Source organism: Carassius gibelio, chromosome A20 (assembly GCF_023724105.1).
Source record: "Carassius gibelio isolate Cgi1373 ecotype wild population from Czech Republic chromosome A20, carGib1.2-hapl.c, whole genome shotgun sequence".
Lineage (NCBI taxonomy): Eukaryota > Metazoa > Chordata > Actinopteri > Cypriniformes > Cyprinidae > Carassius > Carassius gibelio.
The window spans coordinates 7,104,111-7,119,823 of record NC_068390.1 but is presented as its reverse complement, the minus strand read 5'-3'; the positions used below and the strand labels follow the sequence as shown (position 1 = coordinate 7,119,823).

Here is a 15,713-nt window from a genome sequence, read left to right as displayed (position 1 = left end):
AGAGAAATCAGGCCCAGGAAGTTTTGGGGCTGGGTGAGTCATAGGAAGCCAGAAGGGAGAGTGCGATGTCTCTCGAGTCGCAAACAAATCCACTGCTGTGTTGTCGGTGCGCAGCAACATATGGTGACCTCTTAGGTCTGGGAGAAAGTAAAGTAGTAATTGAAGCACGGCCAGCATCCTCGGGTAGATATATGACTGCACCTCAGCCGGTAAGGAATGCATCCGTCGCTAGCATTACACGGCGACAAGGAGCTCCCAGCACCAGGCCCTGGGACAAGAACCAAGGTTTTCTCCACATGTCTAAGGCACGTAGGCACCACTGGGTGACCGTGGGTTTCCCCTCGGGAACAACCCCTTGGTCTTGAGCTACCACTGTAGGGGTCTCATGTACAGCAGCCCGATAGCATTCACTTTGGACATAGCTGCCATCAAACCCAGCAGTCTCTGAGAACACTGGCAGGGTTGTCAGAACGATCTCCTGAAGGCACTGAGGAGAGATGGGCAACGTGTACACCAATCTACCCCAGCGGGAGCTGGCCCTCAAAACATCCTAGCCCTCAAAAACATCCTTTAAGTGTCAGGACGCTATGACGAAGGCTATTCAGCGAAAACTACGGTCCGGAACCGCTTTCCACTAGAAGCCTTCGGCCTGGGAGCGCCACTCTGACTCTAGCGTCTGCAGAGTACAAAAGTGACACCCCCGGCACGAGGGGCTGGAACACGGTTGGGACTGCTCCGTCCAGCAGCCCCTGACCGCCTCAACCTCCTCAGAGGAAGAGAGGTGAACACGTGTTCTCACACAAGAAATTACATCACAAGAGCCCCTGTACATCTAACTTTAAATGTAGTCAACAACCAGACAAGTCAACAATGCCAAGATGAGCCATCTCCAACCCGGTTACCAGATCATGTCGCGGTCACCACTGTGCCACAGCAACAGCGCGACCGTGACCACAAGACCGCATGCACAGACACACTCCTCGGAGCGTGCCCGGCGAGAGCGGAGCACTTAACAGCGAGAAAAGCACAATCAGCCCCCCGAAAGCCGACTGCGCGAGCACCACTCCTCATTAATGCTGCTTATTATAATATTAGGCATAATATGATTGTGTAACTGGTGCTTGTGCAACTGGCGAGCTCATCGACGCCTTCTACCAGAGAGAAAGTGAAAGTGAAGCTCCCGCAAACGCGAGCTTCCAAACCCCCGAGAGCGGGCGCCAGATCTGGTGGTTAAGGAAGAAGATAGGGACTTGCCCTTCTACATTCCTTCCAACAGATCCGAAAGCGAAACCCACGAGCACAACCACCACTCTGCCTCGGCGAAAGCGGGGCTGGCACCGTGAGAAACGCCAGTGAAGGCACCCTCCTCAAAAAGAGCCTTCTGAGAGTGAAGCAAAACGCTCGCATCGCAGCCGTCAACTCCCTCGAGAGCTGACACTGTGCGCTTCACTCTCAAGCAGACAACACACGAACTGCGTGTGTCCCTACTCTTTGTTTTTTATTTTTTTTGCTGCCAAGGAAAACACAACCTGAACGCTGCCTGCTCTCGCCCAAAACTTCTCTTGATTGAAGCTTTGACCGATGGAGTTTATCAGTGGACAAACTACACTAAATAAGACTCAGATCTAAACAGATCTCTTGCTGAAAGCAGAAAGATGGTTACCGGCTTCGCCGCTCATGCTTTTATGCTTACTGGTCTCTGACATCACCCACCTATGATGTCTAGCCCATCCATTGGACTGATTACACACGTTATTCAGAGACGTCACGCTGGAGGCATTTCCCCAAAGCGTCATCGTCGCAGCTCGAGTTCCTGAAGAGGAAATGCAGTTTTAAGCCCTATAGTCTTGAGTAGTGTAATGATAAACTGGAAGCTCTGAAATCCTGCAAGATTAATGAGAGCCCCCTTTCCCATAAAGTCTTCCCGTGAACCTCTATGACCCATAATTCACAGTCAAACTAGAAATACGAGTGCTGTTTACTCACACAGAAGTTGCTAGGGTGTTGCGGGTGGTTGCCAAGGTATTACTAATTTGTTAATTCATTTTGTGTAATTGCGACTTTTCTCTGACTATTAATTACTATTTCTTGTCATTATGAGTTTTTATTTCACAAAGTGACTATATCTTCGAATTGCAACTTTATTTCTTGTAACTACTACTTTTTCTCATCAATGTGACTGTATCTCATAACTTTCACTTTATTTAATATAATTGCAACTTTATTTCTTGTCATTATGATTTGTCAATTGACTCAGAATAACTTTATTTCTTGTAACTGACACTTTCTCTCATCATTGCGACAGTATCTTACAATAAGACTTTATATTGGGCTTCCATGCATCGCAAGATGTGTCAGCTTCTCAAACGTATGTCATGCGAACACTCATGTGTGGTGGTGATGCTTGCTTTAGAGAACACAACTAGCTAGTAATGCATTCAGATGTGTACAGGGTAGTTGATGTTCTGATTCAACATGTTCTCCTCTATATTTATGAGTCTTTCTCCGACAATATTTTCCGTTCTGTCCTGCGCTCGTGCTGTGTTGTGTAAGAGGCACGGCTCTTAAATTACCGGTGGTGAGATCAGATTTTTGGTGTAGACAGGAACCACAATCTGCAGCCCTGTTACGTAAGAGCGAAGGGTCCTTTTGGGTTTGTTTACACGTTCCTTTCAGCCCAGAGGAGGTTCTTTTGCAGAAGAGGATGACTGAATGTGAAAACAATGTTAGAAATGAAGCATTTAATGAGCACCAGCCGACAAGGGTGCAGCTGATTCTACAAACTTCCATTTGACCAACAGAGGTGACTTTTGGATCAGAAGATGGGTTTTCTTTAGCCTAAAGTGTACTTTACTTTGTCTATATTTCACTTCGGCTCACTGAAAGTCTGTGTGATGTGATTTTCACCATCAGATCGATTTCTGTGTTTGCAGAAACTTGCACAGATAACAGCGCATATGCGAGGTCCAATAAGTGCACACACGCCAAACATATTCATAGACACTCACGGTCAGTGGAGGATATTTTGAAAAACTTGCATGCTAAACTGTGTACTAGATGGAGCAGTACATGGTTAATGAAGTATACTGAAACCCTTACTATGGATGTTCTTTGTTGGGTAGAATTCTTGAACTGTTGTAAGAAATAGTACACCAACCTTGTTCCCATGCATGTTTGACCCAAACTACCTAACCGGAACAGACATGGATGGGTGGACTGATTTCTCTATGAAATTAAAAAAATGCCCTTTCTGATTGGTCAGTGCCCCACTGACAGGAAAACACTCTAGAACAGTGTATGACCAAAGTAAATGACTCTTTTCCTTGTTAATATGAGAGAGAAATACCTGGAAGGTGTTTGGCCTAAATGTGCATCTTTAACCTAGCGTAAATTATGATGTATGTACAGTACTCATGAAATTAGAGATCTCTTTGAAATTTGGTCACAAGGAGGCACATTTGAGATGCATGTTACTATCAGGTGTAAACAGCAAAATGTTTTGCTTGATCAATTGTGATCAGACATGCTGAGAGGAATGTAAATGCCAGAAGTAAACAGGGCTTTAAGCTTTTATACTGCAACCATTGAAAACAAATCGATGTTATTGTTAATTAATTGTTAATTGTTATTATGAGACAATAAACTATGTTAATTGTTTTCTTTATGGAAAATGTTCAGCGTGTATTATTCTGGTTTCAATCTGCTTGCCTGTATATAGTTTGCATAATCAGTAAGGTGTATTCTTTGTTTGGTCTTTTAATAGATAATAGATTCAAGAGATAAAAATGCAAGCACGGTTAATGCAATGCATTATTTTTTCAGTTAGTGTAATTCAACATGCTTTTTTTTTGTTTCAAAGACATTTGTCATTATTTTTCTTCCATAGTTAATTGTCATTGTTAATACTAGCAATGAAGACTAAGCAAATAATAAATGCATTTGGAGCTTGTTGGTTATGTGTGGTTTGATGTGTTTAAGGTGTAGAATAGCTGTGTTTACTCAGGTTTAGCTGTAACCACAGCATCCTGTCTGTTAGTGGACAGCAACTGTGTGTTTGTGTGGTTAGCTGGTGGGAGTCAGGTGCTAAAACATAGCAGTGGCCAAATGATAGTCCTACAGAGTAACACATACTGTCCCAATGAATACAGCCTTGCAATGTAAAACTGCAAAATATTAGAATACTCCAAAAACTGCAGATCGATCCAGTCATTCTTACTGCGTCTACTTAAATTGCCATTTTTGTGTGAACTTCATCTGAGTCTAGAAAAACAGAATATGTGGGTCAGAAGTCAGAGATCCCTTGTGAAGAAGTGCACTTACTGTAAGTACAATTAATGTGTATTGTGTACTTATTTAAAGTACATTTAAAATGCTTTGTCATGCTTTAAATAAGTACACTTGATATGTTTACTAACATACTAAAGCACAGGTAATGCACTTGATTCACTATGATTTTACTGCAGTGTTATTTGATTATTTCAACATTCAAAATTAATATATTTAAAACATACTAAATTGCAACTTCATAGTTACAAATGTGTAATTACAAATGTTTAAATATGTCATAAATGTTTCAATTTAAATTACATTAAAGTTTATTTCAGTTTACCGTAAATGCTTGTCAATACATTTGGCAATACACTTTAACCATATTTAAAAGACAATAGAATTAATTATGAAATCATGTATAAAGATGTTCTCACTTGGGTCAGAATAAAGTACTCTTACGTTCAGATAATTACATTTAATTTATGTAATAAGTACTTTTTCTTACGTATGTTTTTTTTTTAGAAGGAATATTTAACTCTTATGTAATTTAGCATTATTCTAAAATATGTTCAATGCTGTCAGGATATTTTTATTCTGTGGTTTCCACAACTGAAATCATAGCATTATTTGTATAAAACTTTGTTGGTCTGATCTGAGCTATAGAAGCCAAATTTATGATGCTGATCTATCATTTATTATTGAAATATAATCTTGACTAACATAAAGAGTTTTCGGTCTTTCTGAATGCAACTAAGTAGGAGAAAACAATATAGTGGCGTCTGGACTGAAGAGACCCACAGAATTCAAGCAAATCATGTAAATCAAAACAAAGACAAACTCCTCATAGACATTTCATTTGCAGAGGGCTGAACCAGGGCATTGTGGGATGTGTGTCCTGTCCCATTAAGAAAAGATGATCAAATGCTCTGCCTTTCTTCCCACTGACAGGCTAGGAAAGAGTGTCTGTCTCAGGAAGTGGGAGGAAACAGGTCAAGCCTGGCTTCCTGTGTCCTAGTGTCTTTCCAGACCTGTCTTACCCAAGCATCCCTGCATTTTCCCATGATAAATGCTCCAGCGCACAGTTGTCCCCTACCCGTATCTTCCCCCTTTCAGCATGGTTTTCCTGTGAGCTCGCTCACACTGGCCTGCAGTGCTTTCCTTCCGCTATGGATTGTTCTGTGACGCACACAACTCCTTTCCTGTCTGGAAAAGGCATGCAACACACCTTCAGCCATATATTCCCTTTTTTCTTTTCATTTCCATTATATGTATTTTTCAAAATAATTTATATTTTAATGGAACTGTGTGCCTTTTAGTCCTTGTTCGCTTTGAGACCATTATACACTTAAAAGGAGACAGCGCTAACTTTTTTTACACTTTCACCCAGACTCTTCCTTTCTCTTTCAGGAAATCAGAACAAAAATAGCGATGACGCAGAATTTCCCTCTCAATAATACCAACCTTCTGTGACTAGCAATAGAAAATAGCAAATGGTTCATGGCTGTGGTGTGAACTCAAGGATCTTGGTGTGTCCTTTAATATTTAATACACTTAAACATTTAGGTAGATGTAATTAGTTATATTTGCTAAGCAGTTGTTTTCAACTACAGACGGGTACCTCAAATTATGTGGCTTGTTGACATTAGTAAACACATATAACGCCCTAGTATCAAGGTGCTGAGTTTTGTATGGGCAAGCACCATTTACATTGTCTCGCTTCTGCACCAAATTCTCACAAATTGCTTTTGACTCGACTGCTCTATAACGCCAACAGAAACAATTTGGTGGTAACTGGCAGCAGATTGAATCACTGTTACAGTTTATTCAGTTAGTATTGATGGTGGGTATGTATTAGGTAAACCCTTTGTCTGATAGCACACAGACCTTGGCCCATCATATCTCTTCGTCGATTACTGTTGACATTACTGATGTAACAGCAGCCAAAGCAAATGGTAAGCATATTTCCTGTATTGCCAAGTTTTGCTGTATTTCCTGTGAACAATAAGTACACTTTTTGACAATTTATTGCATTTAAGTAAAATGTATTATGGATTACATTTATATTAAATTAAATTAGTTGAACTTGGGAGTTCCTTTTTACTTTTGAAAGCACATATTTAAATGTAAATTCATATTTACTTTTAAGGTTGAAAATATACTTTGTGAGCTTGTGGTTAATGAGGACACAAATTTGTATAATGACATTGTTATGACACTGGTATTACAATGAGGAGGTGATTTATGAGGACATTTTCAGTGTCCCCGTAATTCAAAAGGCTTATAAATCATTCAGAATGAGTTTTTTTTAACTCCTGTGAAGGTTAGGGTTAGGTGTAGGGTTGGGGTAGGGCAAAAGAAAATACAGTTTGTACAGAATAAAAACCGTTATGCCTATGAAGAGTCCCCATAAACCACGTGCACCAACATGTGTGTGTGTGAGTGTGTGTGTGTGTTCTGTGAGTGCATAGGGCAACTTCACACTTCCTGTCTGTTACTTTGAACCAACCCATTACTTTTAGAAAGCGATCACACCCTAACACTTGGAACCAACAATGGTTTCTCTCTCTACCTTTTCCTTCTCCTTGGTGCTGTGTGTTGTCTTTGGTGTGGTAGTTTGTCTTAAACATGGTGTGCTGGCAGTTATGGCATGCTGGGTCAAACAAGAAGCCCAGTCACGTCTTCCAGGCGGCCAGCTGCCTCCACCACCCAAAACCACCCCTCCCAAAACCGCTTAGAGTTGTTCTTTATACAAATACATACTTTTATAATGCCCTCATTCTTCGAGCCAGGAAGACATAATCACTGTTTGCTGGGTGTAATGTGTTTGTAGATGTGTACATGTTTTATATCAGGCTGCAGAATTGTGATCACTCATTGGTTTGGAGCAGCAAGACTGTGTTCACTGTGTGTTAAAGTAAGATTATGTGAATGTGCACCTGGTCGCCTTTAACTGCAAGCAATAAATCAATTAAACTGTCCTGCTTTAACTTGTAACTATAGTTTTATAGTTTCTGAATTAAATGTGAATGGAACTTGCCTGTGTAAAACTCACCACCATAATTCTAGGAGGTTCTGGGTGTTTGCTTGCAAAGTTAAAGAGCCCACCCATTGAAATTCTAGATATGGCTGGGTTCCACCTTTTGCAGTGTAGGTCTAGTTTTTCTTTTGCTGTTTTAATGTACAGCAGGTGTAAATTGTAAGATGATTCACTTTAAAAATTAACAAAAATTATAATAAAAAAGCAGGCCATATGACTGGTGGAAAAGTTTTCTGAAGTCAAACGACAGCACAAGTAAGAATGAGAAGTGACAGACATATGCCACAATTTCAATGTGGAAAAGTCTGTGATGCTCGGTGTCAAGAGCAGATGGAAAAGACCTATACAAAACAAAATTCACACATCTTTTAACAAGTGTCTTGTGTCAAGTGACTTATCACATAGCAGCTCTTGGTTTAGGCCCCGTCCACACGGAGCTCACCCCAATCCGATCTTTTTTTTCCTCGTCTCAAGAAATATCCGCGTCCACACGAAACCGCATAATAATGTAGTATACATGCCAGACCAGTATGTGGCGCTGTAATTCTGCCTCAGAGATACACTAAAAACAGAGAAGAAGACTTGGACTATGCTCATAAACCTTGCGCGTGGTACACAAATTAACATGGAACAATACATTTATTATTAATCAGTGTTAATGTTAGTTAATAAAAAGACAATCGTTCAGTGTTTGTTCATGTTTTTGTTGTTGTTACGTGACGTAGAGGTGTCTGACTAGGGGGGAGACGTGGGCTGATGACGTCATCGTTTCAGAAAAATATACGGATTAGCCTCCAGACGAAAACGCAAAGACGGTGTTTTCAAATTTATCCACTCTGGGACCCGGTTTCAAAAAATAGCGGTTTCACCTGATGAAAACGCCAGATCCGTGTGGACGAAACGCCTATCCGATCCAAAATTTGTGCGTATTCACAGAAACGCGTCTCCGTGTGGACGGAGTCTGTAGTCTGTTGAATCCTAGTAAAGTTTGGCACTGCTGTCTTGCACTTCTTTTGGGATGAGTGAATTCCACGGGTCAAAGGTGACTGATCTCACTCCTTGAGGGGCAGCAGATGGCCAGTGAGACACACAAAGAAGCTCACAATGTGAGCGACTGCCATTCAGATCATATTTTTTGAATGGGACAGGACACACATCACACAATGCCCTGGTTCAGCCCTCTGCAGCTCGGCATTTAGAACCGACAAAGCTCATTGGCTGCTTCTGTGTTCAGTCTCTTACAAAGCCACAGTGTTGGAAGCATAACATCATACCGCCTGCTGGTACTTTTCATAATGAAGCAGCCGTCCGCCTCCCTGCTGCATCTCAAGCGCAATGTTCATTGAAGCTTAGTAGTGTGAAAGAAGATGGTGTTGGTGGCATTCAGTGCTCACTTCTGGGTTAGAGTTCATGGTTAGGGTGGTGTTTTTTTCCATATCCTCTTGAGCTGTTAGGGCAGGATGGCTTTGCTACCTCTGAACCCCAAAGTCCCTTATCACCTCTAAATTTCAGTAAAGATCACAGGATATGAAATATTCCCAAGCAGCACTTCAGGAGCACTTCATCCTGCCACCAATAAAATTCTCATATACAGATATTTTCCAAATCCTCTTCTGGCATTAAGACAAAACAATGCTACCCCAAACATAGTCAAAAGATTCAGTGAACAGTCCAAAGACATTGCTTTTAGGGATTGTGTTGAGTGAAAATTGTGAAAAATTAACCTGAAAATAAACATTATGTAGTCCATCCTTGTAAAAGCTTGCGGTGCTACGTCATGGAATGTGGTGGCAGGACAGAAGCACAAGGTCTATTTAGATTTAGGGTTGGAGGTTGGAGTGGGGCTTCACAATGCAGGCTCCACGCACAAGAGCTGACTCTGTGTTACTGACACATGCCCCTCCCTTCCTCTGTTTCTCCACAGATGAGCGATGGAGAGAGAGAGAGGAACAGCTGTGGCAGAGAGACAGTGAAGGGAAGAGGATCTCAGTGAGAGTCAGATGCTTCATCAGGCAGGAGCAGACAGAAGTCAGCCGTAGAAAACATTGGGAAGAGAGGATGGCCAGTATAAAGGAATATATGTAAAAGAAATATGAAGGAACATCTTTGTATGCTCTGACAACTGGCTTTATTACAGGTAAAAAAAAAAAAAAAAAAAAAAAAAAAAAAAAATATATATATATATATATATATATATATATATATATATATATATATATATATATATATATATATATATATATATATATATATATATATAATACTATGTAATACTATTGTCTTAACATTGTTTGTTTTTGTGTAGGTGCATGGATGGGTGATAAGTGAACAGTTGACTGGATAGAATTTTAGACAGATAGATGCATATAGTAGTTATATGGAGAGTTAGGTAGAAAGATTAAGGCATGGAATGCTTAACTTTGAATTTGATGTTTGTTTACTATTTTTCTCACAGATCAGAATGGGAAATACAGATAGTCATTCTAGCAATTTCATCATCCCTGGTAAGGGAAAATCTAGCTCCTTGAAGCTGCACACCTCAAAAGAGGAGGCACTCTCCCCACATTCTTGGTGGAGGAGCACTAAAAGCACCTCTGGATACAAGGCCAAAAATGGATTTTCACCACACAAGAACAGCCAACCTTACATCTCCCACCATTATGACTGCATTAAAGGGGGATCAAGTGACAAAGTACCTTCAGAGAGACACAAAGACTATGACAACCTTTTATTCCAGGGAAATGGATTCTTTGTAGGCTACAAACAACAGACTGGAGCCCTCCAGGCCCCAATGAAGAGAACCAGTTCTGAGATTAAAGACTGTAAGAGCAGTCCCAAAGTTGTTTTTCGTGAGGATGGAAGTCTGAGGGTAGAGTTTACCAATGCACGGAGGGAGGCGGATGTTGTGTCTTTGGGCAGCTGTCTCAGTGGACCTGTTGATGCTACCCAAAGGGCCAGTAATGGGAGCTCTCTTAGCTCTGAGGGTTCATGGTATGATTCGCCATGGGGGAATGGAACAGAAGATCTATGTGATAACGTCTTCACCACCAACCAACCTTCGGACAACAGTAGTGGATATACCACACTCTCATCCACACGTACTGTAGATTTTGGATGTTTTAATGGATACAATACAGCACAATCTGAGAAACATATGGACAACCCCACCTGCCAAGCCACAGTTCATGGCAGTCAGTATGCAAGCAGTGATTGCAATAGTAATGGGTACAATGCTAACCGAGCTGAGGAGGACAGTGGTATTGGAGACTCTGTGCTCCTTCATTTGGAACATAATGGATTATCTGAAATTTACACAAAACCCAACATGACTGTGCCATTCCCTACCGTGGGCATCCTAGCGTCGGAACAGCTTGAGGAGACTCCTCACCTTCAAGTCTCACTGACTGCTTCCATGGATGTGAACTCCCAGGATGAGAGTCAGAAAACCCAGAATTACACCTCACAAACCCTTCCATGCAGAAAAGGAGTTCCTGATGGCAATGCAAGGAAGGACTCGCTCAAGAGTCGCATCCGCCGCCTCAGCGATTGGACAGGAAGTCTGAGCAGGAAGAAGCGAAGGCTGCAGGTGAGAAAATGTATCAGGGAGTTATATTACAATTCCATTTTCGGTTCAGTGTTCTGGGTGTAAAATAGTGTTTTAGTTGAAGTCGATATTCTTCAGTGCTGTAAAGCATTTTTAGATAACATTGCTCTCTGAAACAACAAGTTTCAAATGCTTTGAAATTGTTTGCTTGTTGGATTTGCCATTGTTTGTAAAAGTTGTAAGGAAGACTAAAGGGTGTGAAAAACTTCACAACATTGTGGAAACCTTGTAAAACATATACATGTTAACATTTGCCATTCTCTTCTCACTTCATGTCTACCCAACCTCAGGAACCAAGTACTCTGGACTTTACAGAGGTTGTCAGCTGTGGAGCTGGGGGGACACTAGAGGAATCCAGACCATTTTGGAATCCCATGTCTTCCCAAACACAGTTGGGCTGCCCTGGTTCCTCAACGGGCCCATTTGGACAGCAGAACCAGGGTGCGGCCTTCAGGAAGAACATCTATGAGAACTTTATGCAGGGCTTAGAGACTGGCAGCAGCAGTGGAACTGCTGATGGACTCCAGGTCTGGGAGGGTGAAGGAGAAAGCAGCAGTGGCTCAATGGGCTCCTTGGAGCAAATGGACCTCCTGTTTGAGAAGGAGCAAGGTGTTGTACGGAGGGCTGGTTGGTTGGCTTTTAAGCCCCTCATTAACCTCCACAAGGACCGCAAACTGGAGCTGGTAGCAAGGCGCAAGTGGAGGCAGTATTGGGTCACGCTAAAAGGTAAGATGGTGGACTTGAGGTCAAGTAGACAAGAAATGCAGATTAACACCAATGCTGAATTTTCAGCAAGTGAGACATGCACAGCCAATTCAGTTTTTAATTTTTAAGTCTTAAAAATTAGCTGTAATGGATAATGTTTGCTCTTCATTATTAGGAGCTCTATCTCAGTTTTCCTGTCTTCTGTAGGCTGTACACTTTTGTTGGGTGAATCCAATGGAAAGACCACCCCTGAGCAGGAATGCTCACCACGTTATGCAGTGCTTGCTGAGGACAGTATTGTACAGGCAGTTCCCGAGCATCCCAAGAAAGAGCATGTCTTTTGCCTCAGCAATGCCTATGGAGATGTCTATCTCTTTCAGGCATGTGGCTTTTATCATATAATATAGTACACTGTACACCATTTACACAATGTGGACTTTTGGCTCTAAGTTGTCTCTTATTGCTCGCCTGTTACTTGCAGGCTGCTAATCAAACAGACCTGGAGAACTGGGTGACGGCCATCCATTCTGCCAGTGCATCACATTTAGCTAAGCGTCAGAGGAAGGAGGACACTCTGCGTTTGCTGAAGGGCCAGAGCAGAGCTCTCCTGCAGAAGATCGACATGGATGGGAAAATGAAGAAGATGGCAGAGCTGCAGCTGTCTGTCATCAGCGACCAGAAGAACAGGAAGGCTATTGAGAGCCAGGTGAGGAACAAAACGGATGTTTATGCATATGTGTGTGGTTTGTTTCAAAAGATTAAAGGGCAAAAATAAGTAGTTCAGATGAGTGGTTTGCTAATTTGGGCAATTAAGTCATTGATGTTGGTTGGTACAGAAACCACAGCACAATGCATTCAGAGCATCCATTTATCTATAGTACAAGCATTCAGACTTGACACCCCCATGTCCTGCTGACTCCTGCTGTAGATTATCTACAACTTCTAGGTTTTTAGGTTTTCTAAAGAAATCCTGAGGGGTACTTAAGTCACCGCCAGTGTTGTGGGTTGTTGTAACTCTATAATATTTATAATGTCTATAGCTTTCTCTAAATGTATTTCAGTGCATTGCTCTCTCTCCTTCATCTCTGACCCACAGATCCTGCAATGGGAACAGAACCTGGAAAAGTTTAATTTAGAGCTCTTCCGCATGCGCTGTTACCTGGCTAGCCTGCAGGGCACAGAGCTGCCCAATCCAAAAAGCCTACTAGCCACCGCTGGACGCCCATCTAAAATGGTTCTAGGTCGTCTGGGAATTTTCTCTGTCTCTTCCTTTCATGCGCTGGTGAGGATCTGTCACATGCTTTGAGGGAATTGTGTAAGACACCAAAAAAGACCTCATCAAAATGGTCTACCATTGAGACATGACACAAAAATTAAATTAAGATGATGGAGCGTTGAGATTTTTTTTTAAAATGAGCTTATGTTTGTGCAGATATGCACTCGTGATGAAGCCATCCTGAAGAGACGGTCTCGCTCTCATCCTCGAGGTATGCGGAACAAACGAGGACTGCTCTTTTCTTCACAGAAGGGATTAGACAGTCTGACCAAACGCAACCGCGAAAAGAGACAGTCCCTGTCCCAGGTAGGAAAAACTCTTTGTAGGTTTAACCACAATATTCTAGCTAGTCATTACTAACAACCGAAAATATCAAGGAAATTCTTTTTTCCAGACAATTATGTATTTTGAGACCTGTCGAACCCAAACAATGAAGAACACACTTAGGGTTATGGTTTTTCTTTAATTAGGGTTAATCCTAATTGACATGAATTAGTACATACCAAAAGAGCTGTGATTTCAGGTTAGGAGTCTTACTCTGAGGTTTAACTGCCCTGTGTTTACGACTGCAGTACTGAATAGTCATTTAAGACATAGGCCTGTTTTACTCATTTAGTCTCAACAGTAGTGTGTTAATGCTGTCCACAGGTGTCAGGGTGGGGAAACACCGTCACACTCGCCGGATAAAACAAACAGCCACTGACTAACACATCAAAGCTTTCTCTGGAGGTCAAGTGGCTGGAAAACACACAGCAGTCCTGTTCCTTTCATCCTGTCAATGTGATCATGGGCTGTTTTGGAAATACTGTTTTCTCAATCAGTTCTTGTAATTAAGCCCAGCTCAGCATTCCTTCTATGAAGGGCTTTTGTGTTAACACAGAGATTGAGCTCTAAATGTATGATTAGGTAGACGGCCTCATGTGAGTTTGGAGACAATCACTCAGTGGTTCCAGCCTCATAATCATCCAGCCTTAAGTGGACCAAATCTGGTCAGAACAGCTCATAATAGTGCATGATTCCAATGACGGGAATTACCATGAGCTGCATGCGGTTAATTGCTGCAAGCTGGAAACAGTCTGAGAGGAGAGACAGCTTCTACTGCATAGATGTAGCGTCTGATGCTGTTTGATTCGAAAGGGTTACGGGAGATGTGTGTGGGGGGGCAGTGTGATTGTTTCCAGAGGGTTTAGATGCTTTAGTCAGAGTCAAGTCAGAGTTGCCATCTCCCGCTACTGTTCTGAGGATGTCTACCTCTGTGCTTTTTTACAACCTCAGCTCTTTTCCTAAAGGCTTGCCAGTAACACTCACATTTCAGTAGTCCACTTTACACATTCTGGAGTAAGTAAATTTACAACTACATGACTACCAGTCAGAGTATTGGTAGACTGTCAGCTTAATATCTGCTAAAGCTTTATTTTGATGGTCCCACAGCAGACGTTCTGACTATGTTACATAGCAAGTTCATGTCAACTTAGTGTACTTACCATAAACTTACCTAACAGACTATTACTGAGAGTATTAATATGAGAGTTAGTTGACATGCAAAGTTACTTATAGTAGTAGAATGTCTAAAGTGGACTACTGTAATAAAGTATACTCTCCAACTAGCGCTGCATGATACCGATTAAAAATTGGATATACAATATCTTGTTAAATAAGTTATGAGACTAGTTTGCTTAGAAAGCATCAATTCGGCTTGTTGATACAATTTGGATATGTCATTGAAGCAGATGCACCTCACAAACACACACACTTTTTTCTTTTCTTTTCTTTTTTTTTAATCATTGTGTTGTTAGCTTAGCAACATGCTAACATCATATTCAGACCAGTAGCTAGCTGTCTATGTACAGTGAGGAATCCACCTCTCTGCAGGAGCAACGCTTATGTCAGTTTTTGGTATTTTCTTTTTAAAGGGGGGTGAAATGCTATTTCATGCATACTGAGTTTTTTAAACTGTTAAGAGTTGGATTCCCATGCTAAACATGGACAAAGTTTCAAAAATTAAGTTGTACGTTTGAAGGAGTATTTCTGTTCCAAAAATACTACTTCCGGTTTGTCACAAGTTTCAGAAAGTTTTTTTCGAGTATGGCTCTGTGTGACGTTAGATGGAGCGGAATTTCCTTATATGGGTCCTGAGGCACTTCTGCCGGAAGAGCGCACGCTCCCGTATAGCAGAGCACTGAGAGCAGAGGCATTCACTGATCAGAGCGAGAGCGTAGAAACAGTATCTTGAATGTTTCATTACATACCACATAGAGACGTCATTGCTGATGCTGCTCTTGTTAAATTTCATCCTCTGGATCTGATTCTGGATCATAAATATACGGCTGAATCTGACTGTTAGCCATGGTTTGTTTTGGATGGTTTTTTCCTCACGGTAATGTCACAGACGCTTTCAACGCAAAAGCCTACTGGCGCTCGTGATTCTTTAGCTCCGCCCACACGTCACACCTCCAGCCGGTCGTGTTTTTCCGGGAAAAATCGGTACAGACTATCTTTCTCTTATGAATATAATAAAACTAAAGACTTTTTGGAGTTATGAAGGATGCAGTACTACTCTATATGTACTCAAGATTAACAGGATATTGAGTGAAAATGAGCATTTCACCCCCCTTTAAATTATTTGTAGAGGACAAGCATACCCTTTTTCTTTTCTTTTTTTTTCTTTTTTTTTAATCATTGTGTTGTTAGCTTAGCAACATGCTAACATCATATTCACACCAGTAGCTAGCTGTCTATGTATAGTGAGAAATCCACCTCACTGCAGGAGCAAAGCTTATGTCAGTTTTTGGTATTTTCTTTTTAAATTATTTGTAGAGGAC

General features: G+C 41.4%; 1 protein-coding gene across 1 annotated transcript in view; it reads left to right on the top strand.

Moving 5' to 3' along the window:
- LOC127938186 (rho guanine nucleotide exchange factor TIAM2) overlaps positions 1 to 15,713 on the top strand; it is a 42,131-nt gene that overhangs the window by 9,060 nt on the left and 17,358 nt on the right. The window contains exons 2-7 of the mRNA XM_052534623.1: positions 9,762 to 10,892; positions 11,201 to 11,636; positions 11,823 to 11,995; positions 12,097 to 12,321; positions 12,712 to 12,897; positions 13,048 to 13,197. Coding sequence (XP_052390583.1) covers positions 9,762 to 10,892; positions 11,201 to 11,636; positions 11,823 to 11,995; positions 12,097 to 12,321; positions 12,712 to 12,897; positions 13,048 to 13,197 — 2,301 coding nt within the window. The remainder of the gene's footprint in view (positions 1 to 9,761; positions 10,893 to 11,200; positions 11,637 to 11,822; positions 11,996 to 12,096; positions 12,322 to 12,711; positions 12,898 to 13,047; positions 13,198 to 15,713) is intronic.